The 22584-nt window shown below is 48.5% G+C and overlaps 2 protein-coding genes across 4 annotated transcripts in view; one reads left to right on the forward strand and one right to left on the reverse strand.

The window, feature by feature from the left end:
* Positions 1-11354, reverse strand: part of ORC2 (origin recognition complex subunit 2) — a 112438-nt gene extending 101084 nt beyond the window's left edge. Inside the window, exons 1-4 of the mRNA XM_063932855.1 lie at positions 11215-11354; positions 10722-10825; positions 9916-10065; positions 9736-9816 (exon numbers count right to left, since the gene is read on the reverse strand). Coding sequence (XP_063788925.1) covers positions 9736-9816; positions 9916-10065; positions 10722-10815 — 325 coding nt within the window. The 5' untranslated portion in view covers positions 10816-10825; positions 11215-11354. The remainder of the gene's footprint in view (positions 1-9735; positions 9817-9915; positions 10066-10721; positions 10826-11214) is intronic.
* A 28-nt stretch (positions 11355-11382) lies between these two features.
* Positions 11383-22584, forward strand: part of LOC134944279 (queuosine 5'-phosphate N-glycosylase/hydrolase-like) — a 56462-nt gene continuing 45260 nt past the window's right edge. Inside the window, exons 1-2 of one of the 3 annotated variants that reach the window (XM_063932857.1) lie at positions 11383-11472; positions 18582-18932. In XM_063932857.1, the coding sequence (XP_063788927.1) occupies positions 18596-18932 (337 nt within the window). In that variant the 5' untranslated portion in view covers positions 11383-11472; positions 18582-18595. Of the gene's footprint in view, positions 11473-11798; positions 11914-18302; positions 18401-18581; positions 18933-22584 lie in introns of those variants that run through there. The other 2 variants (XM_063932856.1, XM_063932858.1) reach the window with 2 other exon arrangements.

Below are 22584 nucleotides of genomic sequence, written 5' to 3' on the forward strand. Positions count from 1 at the left end.
CACTGAGGACCACGTAGCCGCCTTGCACAATTGTTCTGCAGGACGCACCGTGGTGGGGCGCCCAAGAAGGTCCAACAGGCAGAGTACAATGGGCCTTAATAGCAGCAGAAGTTGGGAGCCCAGCCTGTGAATATGCTTGTGCAATCACCATTCTAATCCATCTGGCCAAAGTTTGTTTATTCGCATGGCCAGCCACATTTGTGGAAACCAAAGTTACAAAAGGGTATCTGACCTCCTGATAGAGGCAGTCCTCTCCACATAAACACGTAGAGCCCTTATCACATCCAAAGACCGCTCTTTGGAGGACATGTCAGAAGAGATGAAGGCTGGAACCACAATCTCTTGGTTAAGGTGGAAAGATGACACCACTTCAGGCAAGTAACCTGGGCGAGTTCTCAGAACTGCCCGGTCACGACGGAATATCAGAAAGGGTGGGCGACAGGGCAAAGCGCCTAAGTCTGACACCCTCCTAGCTGAGGCAATAGCCAGCAGAAACAGGACCTTGGCTGTGAGCCATTTAAGATCCACTGACACAAGAGATTCAAAATGGACACTCTTGCAGGGCATTCAAGACAACAGACAGATCCCATGGAGCAACAGGAGGGACATAGGGAGGCTGAATCCGAAGTAAGACCTGAGTGAATGTATGAACGTCAGGAATAGACGCAATTTTCCTCTGAAACCAGACCGACAAGACAGATATGTGAACCCCGAGGGAGGCCAGACGAAGTCCTAAATCCAGGCCTTGTTGCAAAGGAGCCAGAAGTCTGGAAGTACTAAACTTGTAAGCATCGTAATTCTTAGCAGCACACCAGGTGAAGTAAGAATTCCAGACCCTATAATAAATCCGTGCAGAGGCCGGTTTGCGGGCTTTTAGCATAGTTTGGATAACCGCCTCGGAGAATCCTTTGGCCCTCAGGAGTGAAGCTTCAAGAGCCAAGCCGTCAAAGCCAGCCTGGCCAGGTCCGGGTAGACACAAGGGCCCTGAAAAAGGAGGTCTGGGCATTGAGGTAGAAGAGGACACTCTTATCGATAGACCCTGCAGGTCTGAGAACCAATGTCGTTGGGGCCACGCTAGAGTGACTAGAAGTAGTATACCTCCGTTTTGCTTGAACTTCTGTAGTACCCTGAGCAGGAGTGACACTGGAGGAAACAAGTAGGGCAGCCAAAAGTTCCATGGAATTGCCAGTGCGTCCACGAACGCTGCTTGAGGATCCCTTGTCCTTGCTCCGAAGACCGGAACTTTGTGATTGTGTCGAGACGCCATCAGGTCTACATCTGGTAGGCCCCACTTGTCCACTAGGAGTTGACAGACTTTCGGATGAAGACTCCACTCTCCGGCGTGTACATCCTGACGACTGAGAAAGTCCGCTTCCCAGTTGAGGACCCCCGGAATGAACACTGACGATATTGCTGGCAGATGACGCCCAATAAAGGATTTTTGATACTTCCATCATTGCCATGCGGCATTGAGTGTCGCCTTGATGATTTATGTAAGCCATCGTGGTGGCGTTTTCCGACTGTACTTGAACAGGCCTGTTCTGTATCAAAGGCAGGGCAAGAATCAAAGCATTGAACACTGCCCGCAATTCAAGAATGTTTATTGGGAGGAGAGATTCCTCCCTGGTCCACCGACCCTGGAGAGAGAGTGTTGCTACAGCACCGCGCCCCAACCCCTCAGACTGGCGTCCGTAGTCAGGAGGACCCAGTTGAGAATCCAGAAGGGATGGCCCCTGCTCAACTGTTGGTCCTGTAGACACCAGCTCAGTGACAAACGCACCTCTGGAGTCAAGGAGATCATTTGAGACCTGATCCGATGAGGCAGGCCATTCCACTTGGAAAGGATTAACCTCTGTAGAGGGTGGGAATGAAAGGGAGCGTACTCTACCATGTCGAAGGCCAACACCATGAGGCCTGGTACTTGCATCGCCGAGTGTATCGACACTCTTCGGCGAGAAAGGAAGCATCGTATCCTGTCCTGACGTTTCAGGACTTTCTCTGGAGACAGAAACAGTCTTTGGCTGTGTGTGTCCAGCAGCGCCCCCAGGTGCACCATGCTCCGAGCAGGGACCAGAGAGGACTTCTTCCAGTTGACGAGCCACCCATGGGCTTGTAGAAAGCTTACAGTCAGGTGTAGATGACTGAGAAGGAAATCTTGGGAGTTCACCGGGATCAGCAAGTCGTCCAAATAGGGCAGGATCCTGATTCCCTGATGATGTAGATGAGCTGTCATCACGGCCATAACCTTGGTGAAGATCCGAGGGGCCGCGGCCAGTCCAAACGGCAGAGCGTGGAATTGATAATGAAGGTTGCCAATAGCAAACCGCAGATATTGCTGATGCGATATGGCAATAGGTATATACAGATAGGCATCTTGTATATCCAGGGATATCATATAATCTCCGGGTTCCATGGCCAGTACAATCGAGCGCAGCGTTTCCATACGGAACTTGGACACTCTCGCAAACTTGTTCAGTGATTTGAGGTTGAGTATAGGCCGGAAAGACCCATTCGGTTTTGGGACTAGAAACAGGGTCGAGTAGTATCCTCTGTCTCTCTGGGACAGAGGTACCGGCACTACCACTCCTGAATCCATTGTTTTATTTAAATAAATAAATAAAACAATGCGCAGTCTGAGACCGGATGTATATATCAGAACACTCATACAATATATTCTGGTAGAGGTACACTTGTTCTTAACTAACGCTGTCTTAAAATTACGTGTAGAATACTAGAATACTTAAGTGTCTGTAGAATCACAGTGCTGATAAATCAGGTGGATTTACAGAGAGACCTTACCCTGCAGTCCCGGAGACCAGTCGCAGTTACTGTTAAAAGATGGCGCCCAGCGTCTCAGTCAGGGAGTGAGGGAGAGTGTGAAGCAGCTCCAGGTCGGGAACACCAGCAGTAGATGGCGCCCGGAGCTGGGGGAGGGGCTACAGGTCAGCGCATTGTCCCCTCTGCTGGTCCTCACCACCTGGTACTATGTAGCCTTATAAAATAAGAATTTACTTACCGATAATTCTATTTCTCATAGTCCGTAGTGGATGCTGGGACTCCGTCAGGACCATGGGGAATAGCGGCTCCGCAGGAGACTGGGCACATCTAAAGAAAGCTTTAGGACTACCTGGTGTGCACTGGCTCCTCCCCCTATGACCCTCCTCCAAGCCTCAGTTAGGATACTGTGCCCGGACGAGCGTACACAATAAGGAAGGATTTTGAATCCCGGGTAAGACTCATACCAGCCACACCAATCACACCGTACAACTTGTGATCTGAACCCAGTTAACAGCATGATAACAGAGGAGCCTCTAGAAAAGATGGCTCACTACAGCAATAACCCGATTTTTTTTGGTAACAATAACTATGTACAAGTATTGCAGACAATCCGCACTTGGGATGGGCGCCCAGCATCCACTACGGACTACGAGAAATAGAATTATCGGTAAGTAAATTCTTATTTTCTCTAACGTCCTAAGTGGATGCTGGGGACTCCGTAAGGACCATGGGGATTATACCAAAGCTCCCAAACGGGCGGGAGAGTGCGGATGACTCTGCAGCACTGAATGAGAGAACTCCAGGTCCTCCTCAGCCAGGATATCAATTTTGTAGAATTTTACAAACGTATTTGCTCCTGACCAAGTAGCTGCTCGGCAAAGTTGTAAAGCCGAGACCCCTCGGGCAGCCGCCCAAGATGAGCCCACCTTCCTTGTGGAGTGGGCATTTACAGATTTTTGGCTGTGGCAGGCCTGCCACAGAATGTGCAAGCTGAATTGTACTACAAATCCAACGAGCAATAGTCTGCTTAGAAGCAGGAGCACCCAGCTTGTTGGGTGCATACAGGATAAACAGCGAGTCAGATTTCCTGACTCCAGCCGTCCTGGAAACATATTTTCAGGGCCCTGACAACGTCTAGCAACTTGGAGTCCTCCAAGTCCCTAGTAGCCGCAGGCACCACAAATAGGTTGGTTCAGGTGAAACGCTGAAACCACCTTAGGGAGAAACTGAGGACGAGTCCTCAATTCCGCCCTGTCCGAATGGAAAATCAGATAAGGGCTTTTTTAGGATAAAGCCGCCAATTCTGACACGCGCCTGGCCCAGGCCAGGGCCAACAGCATGACCACTTTCCATGTGAGATATTTTAACTCCACAGATTTAAGTGGTTCAAACCAATGTGACTTTTGGAACCCAAAACTACATTGAGATCCCAAAGTGCCACTGGAGGCACAAAAGGAGGCTGTATATGCAGTACCCCTTTTACAAACGTCTGAACTTCAGGGACTGAAGCTAGTTCTTTTTGGAAGAAAATTGACAGGGCCGAAATTTGAACCTTAATGGACCCTAATTTCAGGCCCATAGACACTCCTGTTTGCAGGAAATGTAGGAATCGACCCAGTTGAATTTCCTCCGTCGGGCCTTACTGGCCTCGCACCACGCAACATATTTTCGCCAATTGCGGTGATAATGTTTTTGCGGTTACATCCTTCCTGGCTTTGATCAGGATAGGGATGACTTCATCCGGAATGCCTTTTTTTCTTCAGGATCCGGCGTTCAACCGCCATGCCGTCAAACGCAGCCGCGGTAAGTCTTGGAACAGACAGGGTCCTTGCTGGAGCAGGTCCCTTCTTAGAGGTAGAGGCCACGGATCCTCCGTGAGCATCTCTTGAAGTTCCGGTTACCAAGTCCTTCTTGGCCAATCCGGAGCCACGAATATAGTGCTTACTCCTCTCCATCTTATCAATTTCAGTACCTTGGGTATGAGAGGCAGAGGAGGGAACACATACCCTGACTGGTACACCCACGGTGTTACCAGAGCGTCTACAGCTATTGCCTGAGGGTCCCTGGACCTGGCGCAATACCTGTCGAGTTTTTCCCAACGGTTTATAATCATGTGGAAGACTTCTGGGTGAAGTCCCCACTCTCCCGGGTGGAGGTCGTGCTGAGGAAGTCTGCTTCCCAGTTGTCCACTCCCGGAATGAATACTGCCGACAGTGCTATCACATGATTTTCCGCCCAGCGAAGAATCCTTGCAGCTTCTGCCATTGCCCTCCTGCTTCTTGTGCCACCCTGTCTGTTTACGTGGGTGACTGCCGTGATGTTGTCCGACTGGATCAACACCGGCTGACCTTGAAGCAGAGGTCTTGCTAAGCTTAGAGCATTGTAAATGTCCCTTAGCTTCAGGATATTTATGTGAAGTGATGTCTTCAGGCTTGACCATAAGCCCTGGATATTCCTTCCCTGTGTGACTGCTCCCCAGCCTCGCAGGCTGGCATCCGTGGTCACCAGGACCCAGTCCTGAATGCCGAATCTGCGGCCCTCTAGAAGATGAGCACTCTGCAACCACCACAGGAGGGACACCCTTGTCCTTGGTGACAGGGTTATCCGCTGATGCATCTGAAGATGCGACCCGGACCATTTGTCCAGCAGGTCCCACTGGAAAGTTCTTGCGTGGAATCTGCCGAATGGGATTGCTTCGTAGGAAGCCACCATTTTACCCAGAACCCTTGTGCATTGATGCACTGAGACTTGGCTCGGTTTTAGGAGGTTCCTGACTAGCTCGGATAACTCCCTGGCTTTCTCCTCCGGGAGAAACACCTTTTTCTGGACTGTGTCCAGGATCATCCCTAGGAACAGAAGACAAGTCGTCGGAACCAGCTGCGATTTTGGAATATTGAGAATCCAATCGTGCTGCCGCAACACTACCTGAGATAGTGCTACACCGACCTCCAACTGTTCCCTGGATCTTACCCTTATCAGGGAATTGTCCAAGTAAGGGATAACTAAAATTCCCTTCCTTCGAAGGAATATCATCATTTCGGCCATTACCTTGGTAAAGACCCGGGGTGCCGTGGACCATCCATACGGCAGCGTCTGAACTGATAGTGAATGGCTTCCAAAACTGTCTCCCTGTCAGAAGGAGACATCGGTAAAGCCGACTTTAGGAAACGGCGAGGGGGAGACGTCTCGAATTCTAATTTGTACCCCTGAGATATCACCTGAAGGATCCAGGGGTCTACTTGCGAGTGAGCCCACTGCGCGCTGAAATTCATTGAGACGGGCCCCCCACCGTGCCTGATTCTGCTTGTAAAGCCCCAGCGTATACTGAGGGCTTGGCAGAGGCGGGAGAGGGTTTCTGTTCCTGGGAACTGGCTGATTTCTGCAGCCTTTTTCCTCTCCCTCTGTCACGGGGCAGAAATGAGGAACCTTTTGCCCGCTTGTCCACGAAAAGACTGCGCCTGATAATACGGCGTCTTCTCATGTTGAGAGGCGACCTGGGGTACAAACGTGGATTTCCCAGCTGTTGCCGTGGCCACCAGGTCTAAAAGACCGACCCCAAATAACTCCTCCCCTTAATAAGGCAATACTTCCAAATGCCATTTGGAATACGCATCACCTGACCACTGACGTGTCCATAACCCTCTACTGGTAGAAATGGACAACGCACTTAGACTTGATGCCAGTCGGCAAATATTCCGCTGTGCATCACGCATATATAGAAATGCATCTTTCAAATGCTCTATAGGCAAAAATATACTGTCCCTATCTAGGGTATCAATATTTTCAGTCAGGGAATCCGACCACGCCGACCCAGCACTGCACATCCAGGCTGAGGCGATTGCTGGTCGCAGTATAACACCAGTATGTGTGTAAATACATTTTAGGATACCCTCCTGCTTTCTATCAGCAGGATCCTTAAGGGCGGCCATCTCAGGAGAGGTTAGAGCCCTTACAAGCGTGTGAGCGTTTATCCACCCTAGGGGGTGTTTCCCAACGCACCCTAACCTCTGGCGGGAAAGGATATAATGCCAATAACATTTTAGAAATTATCAGTTGTTATCGGGGGAAACCCACGCATCATCACACACCTCATTTAATTTCTCAGATTCAGGAAAACTACAGGTAGTTTTTCCTCACCGAACATAATACAGGTTGAGTATCCCTTATCCAAAATGCTTGGGACCAGAGGTATTTTGGATATGGGATTTTTCCGTATTTTGGAATAATTGCATACATAATGAGATATCCTGGTGATGGGACCTAAATCTAAGCACAGAATGCATTTATGTTACATATACACCTTATACACACAGCCTGAAGGTAATTTTATACAATATTTTTTATAACTTTGTACATTAAACAAAGTGTGTGTACATTCACACAATTCATTTATGTGTCATATACACCTTATACACACAGCCTGAAGGTCATTTAATATAATATTTTTAATAACTTTGTGTATTAAACAAAGTTTGTGTACATTGAGCCATCAAAAAACAAAGGTTTCACTATCTCACTCTCACTAAAAAAAGTCCGTATTTCGGAAGATTCCGTATTTCGGAATATTTGGATATGGGATACTCAACCTGTACCCCTTTTTGGTGGTACTCGTATTATCAGAAATGTGTAAAACATTTTTCATTGCCTCAATCATGTAACGTGTGGCCCTACTGGAAGTCACATTTGTCTCTTCACCGTCGACACTGGAGTCAGTATCCGTGTCGGCGTCTATATCTGCCATCTGAGGTATACTGCGCCTAATTAGTGCCCCCCTCTCTTTTTTAACCCTTTCTGTAGTGTAGTGACTGCAGGGGAGAGCCAGGGAGCTTCCCTCCAACGGAGCTGTGAGGGAAAATGGCGCCAGTGTGCTGAGGAGATAAGGCCGCCGATAAGGGGGCGGAACCTATCTTCCCGTTTTTCTGTGTATTCTGGCAGGGGTTAATTGCATCCATATAGCCCAGGAGCTATATGCGATGCATTTTTTTTGCCATCCAAGGTGTTTTTTATTGCGTCTCAGGGCGCCCCCCCCCCCAGCGCCCTGCACCCTCAGTGACCGGAGTGTGAAGTGTGCTGAGAGCAATGGCGCACAGCTGCAGTGCTGTGCGCTACCTTGTCGAAGACAGGACGTCTTCTTCCGCCGATTTTCCGGACCTCTTCTGCCTTCTGGCTCTGTAAGGGGGCCGGCGGCGCGGCTCTGGGACCCATCCAAGCTGGGCCTGTGATCGTCCCTCTGGAGCTAATGTCCAGTAGCCTAAGAAGCCCAATCCACTCTGCACGCAGGTGAGTTCGCTTCTTCTCCCCTTAGTCCCTCGATGCAGTGAGCCTGTTGCCAGCAGGTCTCACTGAAAATAAAAAACCTAATCTAAAACTTTCACTAAGAAGCTCAGGAGAGCCCCTAGTGTGCACCCTTCTCGTTCGGGCACAGAAATCTAACTGAGGCTTGGAGGAGGGTCATAGGGGGAGGAGCCAGTGCACACCAGATAGTCCTAAAGCTTTCTTTAGATGTGCCCAGTCTCCTGCGGAGCCGCTATTCCCCATGGTCCTTACGGAGTCCCCAGCATCCACTTAGGACGTTAGAGAAAAAATGGATAATGTATTATCCGACCTGTGCTCCCCTGCCCTGGTGGATATAGTGGGGTCCCTGTACGGCCACATTGTTCACGAGAGCGTCGCGGTCCATCTCCTGAGACTGCGACCGGAACACGATTTAATGGCGGGCCCCGCCTGGGGGACCCTCTTACCTCCTCTCTTAGAAGCAGCCATGCGATCCAGGAGAGCATCTGCAGTGGTGTGTCTAGGAACTGGAGCATCTCCGCCGCAAGTACCCAGAAACAGAGCCAGCGGGAGTATGCGACGCCGCTGGGGAGGTGATGGAGCCGCAGCACAGTATGTCACACTGACATATGGAGTGCTGCAGCCCTTGAAGTCTTCTAAATAGCTTTTTCAGGCGCAGCCCCCCTGTTAAGTGACCTGCTTATGCAGGCACCAACTCTAAAACTGAGCTCACAGTGCCTGGAGGCGGGGTTATATAGAGGAGGCCCAGCAAGGCATCCTGGGACAGTCTAAAGCTTTAGCCTGTTGGTGCCTCTGGATCAAGATCCATCTCTACACCCCGATGTGTTCCCTGTGGAAAACAGTATACCCCACTGCAGAAAGATAGATAATAACAAATGATCTACAAAAAACAGCTAAGAACAAGACTAGCTGAACACTTTGCCTATGACGGGTAGTTTCCATTCATAGCTACAGTGTAGAAGCTGCACAATAATTATTATTCAGGTCCCACTCTCTTAATGCTGCTAGGGTGGTGTTAAGCATTTGAAGACTGGTTGCATGGGCATGCAAGCTCAAGGATAAGGAGGGGCGGGGGGTGTAGGTATTGGTGAGCCACAGTGACATCTGACAAAACAGGAGACACTGAAACAACTCCACATATGCATTAGACAGATTCAGTATGAGAGCCTGACTGTCAGGATCCCGGTGGCTAGCTTTGCACTCGCCAAGCTTTGGGCCCGGTGGCGACCTTAGGTTATCACAGGGTTATATTCCCCTTCGGGTGGTGGCGTGGACCACCACCCGAGTGGGAAAAACGGCCGACGGTCGGGATTCCGACTTCCGGTATTTCACCAGATGTTTGGATTACGGCGTCAGTATCCAGACAACCGGGATCTAAACAGCCGGCAAAATGAATGCCTCCCCATTAGACCAAGTGTTCTCAACTCCAGTCCTCAACTACCCCCATAAGGTCATGTTTTCTGGGTTTCTTTAATCATGCACAGGTGAAGTAATCTATGTTACAAGGTCAGTTTTTATCACACCTGTTTCCACAGACAGAAACCCAGAAAACATGTCCTGTTGGGGGCACCGGAGAACAACCGCAATACAATGACATTTTATCAGGCAGTGTTCCTTAGCTGTAAGAAGGGAAGCACGGTGTAAAGAGAACGCGTGCATTACCTAACTGCGCCATCTTATGTGAGCGTTTGGCTGCTTGGAAAGAATACACCTCGCCACCTCCAGGACCGGTCTGCAGGACATCTGCACAGGAGAGGAATATTAATCAGCCATGGTAGAGTAGGCATTTCATGGAGCATGTAAGGAAACATTTGTTCGCTTGTTACTTTGCTAATAAAATACCGTCAGCATCTGTTGCCAGCACTTCCACGTAGTCCTTTTCCTTCCAGACGTCTGGGCATTCATCCTCGGCGTGATGTCCATTGACGTCCTTAGTCAGGTTTTTCACATTCGTTATGCGCTGAGCTGCCGTGCTATTCCTCAGCTTCAGCCCTGGAACAACAATATCTACTGTATCTCACAGCACAAAGGCGATGTGTATAAAAGCTGTGGCCACTCCATCACATTGCAGAGGACACCACAGATCATTAGGAGGTGTGTACCGCCATTCCTGCATTTCAGTAATATGCGTGTTTCACGGACATTAAAGGTTTGCTGGAGTCAGATTCAGAAAGGGTATTATCCGACTGGTTTAAAATAGGATAGGATAAGTTCCAGCTTTGCTTCCAGTATAACTACAGACACGAATTCTGCAGCCCAGAATTGTTGCATACCGTGTAATCACGATTACAGTTATCTTCTACAAGGAAATATACAAAGGGTGGCGGGGTCCGATTACCCGCAATAGTGCCGTGGACGTGAAAAACTAGTGTGTTTTTTTAATCACCCCTATCCAATTAGGTCGTGTGAAAAACACCCGTTTGTTTTTTTTTGTACAAAAATACACACGGACCTGTGTATTTTCGCGGCACTTATCACAGATTATGTTTCGCGTGCCGCATAATCCATGATAAGTATCGGCATCAGGGATAAGCAACGGCTTATTGGGGCTAACTGGATAGCTCCCGGCGATACAATTACCCGCGATATTAAACCACGGGTAATTGGAGGCCGCCCTATGTATGTGACTAAGGATTACGTCCACATACCTTCCCGCTTATCAGTTATATGCTCCAAAACCTCTTCATCTGGCACAAACTTCACCTGCAGGTTTCTGCTCCTGCTGCCTTGGTCACGGCTCATGTCTGACAACCTGCAACACAAGCATTTACTGTAAAGCATATTACTATCCATTATAAAGTAAGGAATTATTATAGCACTGCTCACAAATGCAGGACGCACAACATACAAGAAAAATGTGTGTGTATGTATATATATATATATATATATATATATATATATATATATATATATATATATATATATATATATATACACACACACACACATTATATATATATATATATATATATACATACATACATACACACACACACACACACACACACCAATACTATTACTAGACACTGTATTCTCTGAGTAGAACAACATACTGTCATCATGGTAATATTAGCATAGGTGGAAGTTGGAACACATAAACCACAGGCACCCCAGCCTCCCCCAGCCCTATGCCACTATTACCGGTCTCGGCTCTCCCGCCAGCTCCGTGTCAGACAGGATTCTTCCAAGCTGCTCAATCAATCAGGTCTGGGAGGAACCGATCATCCAACGCCATCTGTACAACCCGGAAGGTTTGGGCAGATGCACACATACACAAGACACCAGGAAGTCCATGCGTAAACCAATCATAAAGCGGGAGGAGCACTCAGCGCGCTGACGTCAGTGACAGTGACAACAACGCGTGTTCTCTGGGCGGCGCCATATTGGATGTTCTGATTTGTGAGTAGCATTGGCTCGATCTGCGTGTGTAGATGTATTTGAGGGGGGAGGCATGCATCACAGGGGTCACATACAAGCCTGTGGGAGGGGGAGCTGCTCTCCTCGGGCCTCTGTCTCTTGCTTGCTGAGACTTTTATCAATCTAATGGGAAACACACTCAGAATGGGGGGTATTCCCTGGGTAGAGGCTAGATCCAAGTGGCCTAAGGGACCTTTTCCGTCAGGAGGAGGAGCCACGACACAAGGGGGAGGAGCTACGCCAGCGGGACAGTTGCTCTAGTATCCACACCACCAACTATTACCTTTAGTAATTAGGTGGCGAGCGAAGCGGAGCGAGCCACCATGCCCGAAGCGTGGCGAGCGAAGCGAGCCCGCGAGGGTACTTTTCGGGTACCTTGTTCGGCCGCAGCTCCTCCCCCTGGTGACGGGTCTCCTCCCTTAGGTACGTCAGAAGGTCCCTTCTCCCACTCCAATATAGAACCAACCGTATTCCCTGTGGGTGTTAGAATGTATTTATGTGGCGCCACAAGGGGTCTGCAGCGCCTAATGCATACCTCCCAACAGGACAGTTCCTGTTTATGCTCTATCTCCCGCTGTCACAAAATTACTCCACGGTCAGCTTTTTAATACATTTTAGAGAAGCAATAATATTTAATATTTTCTCTATCGTCCTAAGTGGATGCTGGGGTTCCTGAAAGGACCATGGGGAATAGCGGCTCCGCAGGAGACAGGGCACAAAAAAGTAAAGCTTTTACCAGATCAGGTGGTGTGCACTGGCTCCTCCCCCTATGACCCTCCTCCAGACTCCAGTTAGATTTTGTGCCCGAACGAGAAGGGTGCAATCTAGGTGGCTCTCCTAAAGAGCTGCTTAGAGAAAGTTTAGCTTAGGTTTTTTACTTTACAGTGAGTCCTGCTGGCAACAGGATCACTGCAACGAGGGACTTAGGGGAGAAGTAGTGAACTCACCTGCGTGCAGAGTGGATTTGCTGCTTGGCTACTGGACACTAGCTCCAGAGGGACGATCACAGGTACAGCCTGGATGGTCACCGGAGCCGCGCCGCCGGCCCCCTTGCAGACGCTGAAGAGAGAAGAGGTCCAAAATCGGCGGCTGAAGACTCCTGAGTCTTCATAAAGGTAGCGCACAGCACTGCAACTGTGCGCCATTTTCCTCTCAGCACACTTCACACAACAGTCACTGAGGGTGCAGAGCGCTGGGGGGGGCGCTCTGAGAGGCAAATAAAAACCTTATTAGAGGCAAAAAATACCTCACATATAGCCCACAGAGGCTATATGGAGATATTTAACCCCTGCCTAACTTCAAAAATAGCGGGAGACGAGCCCGCCGAAAAAGGGGCGGGGCCTATCTCCTCAGCACACAGCGCCATTTTCTCTCACAGAAAAGCTGGAGAGAAGGCTCCCAGGCTCTCCCCTGCACTGCACTACAGAAACAGGGTTAAAACAGAGAGGGGGGGCACTGATTTTGGCGATATTGTATATATATAAAAGATGCTATAAGGGAGAAACACTTATATAAGGTTGTCCCTATATAATTATAGCGTTTTTGGTGTGTGCTGGCAGACTCTCCCTCTGTCTCCCCAAAGGGCTAGTGGGTCCTGTCCTCTGTCAGAGCATTCCCGGTGTGTGTGCTGTGTGTCGGTACGTGTGTGTCGACATGTATGAGGACGATGTTGGTGAGGAGGCGGAGAAATTGCCTGTAATGGTGATGTCACTCTCTAGGGAGTCGACACCGGAATGGATGGCTTATTTAGAGAATTACGTGAGAATGTCAACACGCTGCAAGGTCGGTTGACGACATGAGACGGCCGACAATCTATTAGGACCGGTCCAGGCGTCTCAGAAACACCGTCAGGGGTTTTAAAAACGCCCATTTACCTCAGTCGGTCGACACAGACACGGACACTGAATACAGTGTCGACGGTGAATAAACAAACGTATTTCTCATTAGGGCCACACGTTAAGGGCAATGAAGGAGGTGTTACGTGTTTCTGATACTACAAGTACCACAAGAAAGGGTATTATGTGGGAGTGAAAAAACTACCTGTAGTTTTTCCTGAATCAGATAAAATAAAATGAAGTGTGTGATGATGCGTAGGGTTACCCCGATAGCAAATATTGGCGTTATACCCTTTCCCGCCAGAAATTAGGGTACGTTGGGAAACACCCCTTAGGGTGATAAGGCGCTCACACGCTTATCAAGTGGCGTTACCGTCTCCAGATACGGCCGCCCTCAAGGAGCCAGCTGATAGGAAGCTGGAAAAATATCCTAAAAAGTATATACACACATACGGTGGTTATACTGCGACCAGCGATCGCCATCAGCCTGGAGATGCAGTGCTGGGTTGGCTTGGTCGGATTCCCTGACTGAAAATATTTTATTCATGTAGAGCATTTAATAGGATGCATTCTATATATATGTATGTGAGATGCACAGAGGGATATTTGCTCTCTGGCATCAAGATAAGTGCGTTGTCCATATCTCCCAGAAGATGTCAGGGACACGACAGTGGTCAGGTGATACAGATCCCATACGGCAGATGGAAGTATTGCTGTATAAAGGGAAGGAGTTATTTGGGGGTCGGTCCATCGGACCTGGGGACCACAGCAACAGCTGGGAAATCCAACCTTTTTTACCCCAAGTTACATCTCAGCTAAAAAAGACACCGTCTTTTCAGCCTCAATCTTTCCTTTCCCATGAGGGCATGCAGGCAAAAGGCCAGTCATATCTGCCCAGACATAGAGGTAAGGGAAGTAGACTGCAGCAGGCAGCCCTTTCCCAGGAAAAGAAGCCCTCCACCGCGTCTGCCAAGTCCTCAGCATGACGCTGGGGCCGTGCAAGCGGACTCAAGGTGGGGGGGTAGTCTCAAGAGTCTCAGGGCGCAGTGGGATCACTCGCAAGTTGACCCCTAGATCGTACGAGTATTATCCCAGGGGTAAAGATTGGAGAGTCGAGACCTCTTCTCCTCGCAGGTTCCTGAAGTCTGCTTTACCAACGGCTCCCTCCGACAGGGAGGCAGCATTGGAAACAATTCACAAGCTGTATATCCAGCAGGTGATAATCAAAGTACCCCTCCTACGACAAGGAAAAGGGTATTATTTTTCCACACTATATTGTGGTACTGAAGCCAGACGGCTTGGTGACACATAGTCTAAATCTAAAATGTTTTGAACACTTACATAAAAGGTTCAAATCGAGATAAAGTCACTCAGAGCAGTGATAGCGAACCGGAAAAAAGGGGACTATATGGTGTCCCTGGACATCAAGGATTACCTCCATGTCCAAATTTTGTCCTTCTCATCAAGGGTACCTCTGGTTCGTGGTACAGAACTGTCAATATCAGTTTCAGACGATGCCGTTTGAATTATCCACGGCACCCCGGGCCTTTTTACCAAGGTAATGGCCGAAAAGATGTTTCTTCAAAGAAAAAAGGCATCTAAATTATCCCTTACTTGCACGACCTAAAAAGGGCAAGTTCCAGAGAACAGTTGGAGGTCGGAAGAGCACTATCTAAAGTAGTTCTTCGACGGCACGACTGGATTCTAAATATTCCAAGAATCGCAGCTGTTTTCCGACGATACGTCTGCTGTTCCTAGGGATGATTCTGGACACGGTTCAGAAAAAGGTTTTTCTTCCCGAGGAAAAAGCCAAGGAGTTATCCGACCTGTCAGGAACCTCCTAAAACCAGGAAAGGTGTCTGTACATCAATGCACAAGAGTCCTGGGAAAAATAGTGGCTTTTTACGAAGCAATTCCATTCGGCAGATTCCATGCAAGAATTTTCCAAAGGGATCTGTTGGACAAATGGTCAGGGTCGCATCCTCAGATGCACCTGCGAATAACCCTGTCGCCAAGGACAAGGGTATATCTTCTGTGGTGGTTGCAAAAGGCTCATCTATTGGAGGGCCGCAGATTCGGCATACAGGATTTGATCCTGGTGACCACGGACGCCAGCCTGAGAGGTTGGGGAGCAGTCACACAAGGAAGAAACTTCCAGGGGGTATGGACGAACCTGGAAAAGTCTCTTCACATAAACATTCTGGTACTAAGAGCAATCTAAAATGCTCTAAGCCAGGCGGAACCACTCCTGCAAGGAAAACCGGTGTTGATTCAGTCGGACAACATCACGGCGGTCGCCCATGTAAACAGACAGGGCGGCACAAGAAGCAGGAGTGCAATGGCAGAAGCTGCCAAGATTCTTCGCTGGGCGGAGAATCACGTAATAGCACTGTCAGCAGTGTTCTTCCCGGGCGTGGACAACTGGGAAGCAGACTTCCTCAGCAGACACGATATTCACCCGGGAGAGGGGGGTCTTCATCCAGAAGTCTTCCACATGCTAATAAACTGTTGGGAAAGACCAATGGTAGACATGATGGCGTCTCGCCTCAACAAGAAACTGGACAAGTATTGCGCCAGGTCAAGAGATCCACAGGCAATAGCTGTGGACGCACTGGTAACACCTTGGGTGTACAAATCAGTATATGTGTTTCCTCCTCTGCCTCTCATACCAAAGGTATTGAAGATTATACGGTGAGGAGGAGTAAGAACAATACTAGTGGCTCCGGATTGGCCAAGAAGGACTTGGTACCCGGAACTTCAAGAGTTGGTCACGGACGACCCGTGCCCTCTACTTCTGAGAAGGGACCTGCTACAACAGGGTCCCTGTCTCTTTCAAGACTTACCGCGGCTGCGTTTGACGGCATGGCGGTTGAACGCCAGATCCTAAAAGGGAAAGGCATTCCAGAAGAAGTCATTCCTACCTTGATTAAGGCAAGGAAGGAAGTCACCGCGAAACATTATCACCGCATTTGGCGAAAATATGTCGCGTGGTGCGAGGATCGGAGTGTTCCGACGGAGGAATTTCAACTGGGTCGTTTCCTACATTTCCTACAATCAGGATTGTCTATGGGTCTCAAATTGAGATCTATTAAGGTTCAAATTTCGGCCCTGTCAATATTCTTCCAAAAAGAATTGGCCTCAGTTCCTGAGGTACAGACTTTTGTTAAAGGAGTACTGCATATACAGCCTCCTGTGGTGCCTCCGGTGGCACCGTGGGATCTAAATGTAGTTTTAGATTTCCTCAAATCCCATTGGTTTGAACCATTGAAAAAGGTGGATTTTAAATATCTCACATGGAAAGTGACTATGTTACTGGCCCTGGCTTCCGCCAGGAGAGTATCTGAATTGGCGGCTTTATCTTATAAAAGCCCTTATCTAATCTTCCATTCGGATAGGGCAGAACTGAGGACTCGTCCGCATTTTCTCCCTAAGGTGGTATCAGCGTTTCACCTGAACCAACCTATTGTGGTGCCTGCGGCCACTGGCGACTTGGAGGACTCCAAGTTGTTGGACGTTGTCAGAGCCTTAAAAATATACATTTCAAGGACGGCTGAAGTCAGAAAATCTGACTCGCTGTTGATACTATATGCACCCAACAAGTTGGGTGCCCCTGCTTCTAAGCAGACGATTGCTCGTTGGATTTGTAACACAATTCAACTTGCTCATTCTGTGGCAGGCCTGCCACAGCCTAAATCTGTTAAGGCCCATTCCACAAGGAAGGTGGGCTCATCTTGGGCGGCTGCCCGAGGGGTCTCGGCATTACAATTCTGCCGAGCAGCTACGTGGTCGGGGGTAAACACGTTTGTACAATTCTACAAATTTGATGCCCTGGCAAAAGAGGACTTGGAATTCTCTCATTCGGTGCTGCAGAGTCATCCGCACTCTCCCGCCCGTTTGGGAGCTTTGGTATAATCCCCATGGTCCTTTCAGGAACCCCAGCATCCACTTAGGACGATAGAGAAAATAAGAATTTACTTACCGATAATTCTATTTCTCGGAGTCCGTAGTGGATGCTGGGCGCCCATCCCAAGTGCGGATTATCTGCAATACTGTACATAGTTATTGTTAACAAATTCGGGTTATATTGTTAAGGAGCCATCTTTAAGAGGCTCTTTCTGTTATCATACTGTTAACTGGGTTTAGATCACAAGTTGTACGGTGTGATTGGTGTGGCTGGTATGAGTCTTACCCGGGATTCAAATTGCCTCCCTTATTGTGTACGCTCGTCCGGGCACAGTACCTAACTGGAGTCTGGAGGAGGGTCATAGGGGGAGGAGCCAGTGCACACCACCTGATCTGGTAAAAGCTTTACTTTTTTGTGCCCTGTCTCCTGCGGAGCCGCTATTCCCCATGGTCCTTTCAGGAACCCCAGCATCCACTACGGACTCCGAGAAATAGAATTATCGGTAAGTAAATTCTTATTATTATTATCATCCTCTATATGGCGCCACAAGGGGTCGGCAGCGCAACATTGCAGGATACGGTTTATAAACATTGCAGTGAAAAGAAAAGGCTATCACTGCTTGATACATATAGCCCTAGTCTATACAACATTAGTGTTTTGATATCTGAAATTATAGTTCTTATAATACAGGGCTGGCCAAACCGGTCCTCGAGATCTACCAACAGTTCACATTTTCCAGACCACCTAGCTGGTGCACAGGTGTAGTCATTACTAATTAAGATGTGCTGCATTCATTCCTAACTGACAATTCTACAGATCTCCAGGAGGCCTGGAAAACATGAACTGTTGGTAGATCTCGAGGACCGGTTTGGCCAGCCCTGTTATAATAGTTTCACTTTTAATTACACAATGTGTTTCTCCATCCCTTACTTGCACAGCTTGCTATATACCTCAATACAGAGTATTCCAAACTCGCCGTTACAGTCCAGGTTTTAAAGATATCCATGATTGAGTCCGGATGGTACTAATTAGGTCACCTGTGCTAAAGCATGGATATCCTTAATTTCAGGACTGTGGCGCTGGAGTTTGGGAAACTGCATTAATGAAACTTTTGTTCCACACCTGTTGCCTGGTCTCTACACCTGTCCAGTTCTGTCAACATGGTTATTGTGTAAGGTGATTTTGTGTATTGTTGCACCATCTGGTTTGTTGTTGTCCTTTTGTCCAGCTGTTTCCGTGTGTGTGTGGCATGGCACCTATGGGAGTTTACATGCAGTTTTGCTTTTGCAGCCACTTTTTATATGTCCTTTTAGTGGTTACAGCATTAAAAATATATTTTTCCATTTAAACAGGAAGTAGTGGCAGAATGTCGGCTCCTCTAGCGCCCAGGGAGGCCGGCAAGTTCATCACCGAGAACAGCAAGGATGTGTTTGTGGAGCCGCAGGGTGTGAGCTCTCTGGCCAAGAAGCTGTTTGAGAAGATCGGACGGAAAGAGATCAGCCTGGCGGGATGGAAATCTCTCCATGAACTGAACCCACAGAGCTCCGGGGAAGACGCCGTCAACTGGGTGTTCTTTGCCGACACCTTAAACTTCTCCTTCTGGTCTGAAGATGAAAATAAGAAGTTCTTAGTCAACTACAAAGGCAAAGAGTACAGCGGCTATTGGTCTCTCTGTGCTGCGATGAACAGAGCCTTGGATGAAGGTCAGTGAGGGATCTGCGGCATCTGTACAATCGCTCAGACCACACATCTGTTATAGTGGGAACATGTGAGACCCAAATTTTTCTAGTGGTGTTGAGAAAATGAACGCAAACACCACCTTTTGCACCAGCTATAATATATATACCCTATTATGTGTGTGTGAGCACATTCGTTTGTTTCTAAATCAGTGTCATTCGTGTCTTAGGGGGAATTCACCGTGGTAAATCACCGCTGTTAATGGATTCCCCCGGGTCTATCCAATTAGCCCCTGACCGCCAGCACTTATCGGGATTAGGTGAGGCTGATAACCAGCACACACAGTCCCATTTTTGAAAGTTAACGCAAAGATTCAGGAACTTATCTCCGATCCCATGTGCTATCGCCCGAAAACGGGTCATTTTCTGCACGGTAAAAATGGGCTGTAATTGGATAGCCCGATAATACTATCGGCCTAAAAAGCCCGTTTTTGCCATGTGGTAAACTAACTCCGACAGTTGGATACTGGCTTATGTGTTGACTTGCAAGTGTTATGAGAGAGGTGATTTTTTTATTTTTTCTCGTTGTCCACGATACAAAGAAATCACTTCTATTTCTCTTACGTCCTAGAGGATGCTGGGGGACTCCGTAAGGACCATGGGGATAGACGGCTCCGCAGGAGACATGGGCACTGTAAAGCTTTAGAATGGGTGTGCACTGGCTCCTCCCTCTATGCCCCTCCTCCAGACCTCAGTTGATTCCTGTGCCCAGAGGAGACTGGATGCACTGCAGGGGAGCTCTCCTGAGTTTCTCTAAAAAAGCTTTTGTTAGGTTTATTATTTTCAGGGAGCACTGCTGGCAACAGGCTCCCTGCTTCGTGGGACTGAGGGGAGAGAAGCAGACCTACCTAAATGATAGGCTCTGCTTCTTAGGCTACTGGACACCATTAGCTCCAGAGGGAGTCGGAACACAGGTCTCGCCCTGTAGTTCGTCCCAGAGCCGCGCCGCCGTCCTCCTCACAGAGCCGGAAGATAGAAGCCGGGTGAGTATAAGAAGAAAGAAGACTTCAAAGGCGGCAGAAGACTTCAGATCTTCATGAGGTAACGCGCAGTGGTAACGCTGCGCGCCATTGCTCCCAGCTCACACACACAGGCACCACAGTAAGGGTGCAGGGCGCAGGGGGGGCACCCTGGGCAGCATAAATATACCTCAGATAACACTGGCAAAGTACTTATATATAATGTAGAGGCTATATAAATCCAAATCCCCCGCCAGTATAAAGATTAGAGCGGGACCGAAGCCCGCCGTCGGGGGGCGGAGCTTGATCCTCCAGCACTAACCAGCGCCATTTTCTCCTCGGCATGCTGCAGAGAAGCGGCCCCGGACTCTCCCCTGCTGTTACCTAGTACAGAGGGTCAAAATGAGAGGGGGGCTATTTGGCGCAAAAATTTGTGAAAGAGTGTTTTACACATGTATATAAAAAGCGCTGACAGACTGGGATTTTTGTCTCAGTGTACAGCGGCGCTGGGTGTGTGCTGGCATACTCTCTCTCTGTCTCTCCTAAGGGCCATATTGTGGGTCAGTCCCCATAATATTAGGTATCCCAGTGTGTGTGGGGGTGTCAGTACGTGTGTGTCGACATGTCTGAGGTAAAAAACTCATCTAGGGAGGAGGCAGAGCAGATGATTGTGGTGTCTATGTCGGCGCCGCCGACACCTGATTGGATGGATATGTGGAATGTTTTAAACACAAAAGATTGGACAAAAAAGTCCAAGGAAAAAGCAGGGAGTCAATCCATAACTTTGACTGTGTCACGGGGCCCTTCGGGGTCTCAGAAACGTCCCCTTTCACAGATAGTAGACACGGATTCCGACTCCAGTGTCGACGATGATGATGCGAAGTTGCACCCAAGGGTGGCCAAGAGTATTCAGTATATGTTTACTGCAATAAAAGATGTTTTGCATATCACTAAGGACCCCTCTGTCCCTGACATACGGGTCTGCATGTTTAAGGAAATGAAACCTGAGGTAAATTTTCCCCCATCTCACGAGCTGAACGCCCAGTTTGAAAAGTTTGGGAAACTCCAGATAAGAAACTGCAGATTCCCAAGAGAATTATTATGGCGTAACCTTTCCACTCCCAGGACAGGTTACGGTGGGAATCCTCACCCACGGTAAACAAGGCTTTAACGCGCTTGTCAAAAGATACGGCAACCCTCAAGGGTCCTGCTGATCGCAGACAGGAAACTACCTTAAAATCGATTTATACATACGGGTGCCCTACTAAGGCCGGCAGTAGCGTCGGCATGGGTGGGTAGCGCAGCTGCAGCGTGGGCAGATACCTTGTCACCTGATATTGACACCCTAGATAAAGATACAGTTTTGTTGACCTTAGGTCACATTAAAGATGCAGCATTATATATATGAGAGAAGCTGCGAGAGATATTGGGCTGTTGGGTGCAAGAGCCAATGCCATGGCAATTTCTGCTAGACGGCCCCTGTGGACCCGCCAAGGGTCAGGTGATGCTGATTCAAAAAGACATTTGGAGGCTTTGCCTTACAAAGGTGCAGTTTTATTTGGGGAGGGCTGCGCGGATCTGGTTACCACAGCTATCGTGGGTAAATCTTCTTTTTTGCCTTATGTTTCCCCACAGCAAAGGAAAACACCTCAATATCAGAGGCAGTCCTTTAGGTCGCATAAGTCCAGAAAGGGTCGGGACTCTTCCTTCCTCGCCAGAGGTGAAGGTAGAGTGAAAACAGCGCTTCCTACGGCTAGTTCCCAGGGACAAAAAGCCTCCCCGTCCTCTGGAAAATCCACTACATGACGCTGGGGCTCCGCTGAGGGAGTCCGCGCCGGTGGGGGCACTTCTTCGACTCTTCAGCCGAGTCTGGGTTCAGTCGGACTGAGATCCTTGGGTGGTAGAAATTGTATCCCAGGGATGCAAACTAGAATTCGAAGATGTGCCTCCTCACCAATTTTTCAAATCGGTCTTGCCTATTTCCTTCACAGAGAGGAATACAGTGGCAGCTGCCATACAGAATTTGTATAATCAGTAAGTGATTATCAAGGTTCCCCTGATACAACAGGGGAAGGGGTTTTATTCAAGCTTTTTTTGTGGTCCCGAAACCGGATAACTCGGTCAGGCCCATTCTGAATCTAAAAATCCCTGAACCTATATCTGAAAAGGTTCAAATTCAAGATGGAATCTCTCCGGGCAGTGATCTCCAGCCTGGAAGGGGGAGTATTTATGGTGTCATTAGACATAAAGGATGCATACCTTTATGTCCCCATATATCTTCCTCATCAGGCGCACCTGAGATTCGCTGTACAGGATTGTTCTTACCAATTTCAGGCGTTGCCGTTTGGGAGTTCCACGGCCCCGACAAGGTAATGGCGGAATTGATGGTGCTCCTGCGCAAGCAAGGCATCACAATTATCCCGTACTTGGACGATCTCCTAATAAAGGCGAGTTTAAGGGAAAAATTGTTACAAAGCGTATCTCTCTCCCTGAGAATACTACAACAACACGGCTGGATCCTAAATCTACCAAAGTCGCAGTTGGTTCCAACAACTCAACTGTCGTTTCTTGGCATGATTCTGGACACAGAAAAACAAAAGGTCTTTCTCCCAGAGAAAAAAGGCCAAGTACTCCAGAACATGGTCAGAGACCTGTTAAAG

This window comes from Pseudophryne corroboree, chromosome 7, assembly GCF_028390025.1.
Source record: "Pseudophryne corroboree isolate aPseCor3 chromosome 7, aPseCor3.hap2, whole genome shotgun sequence".
NCBI lineage: Eukaryota > Metazoa > Chordata > Amphibia > Anura > Myobatrachidae > Pseudophryne > Pseudophryne corroboree.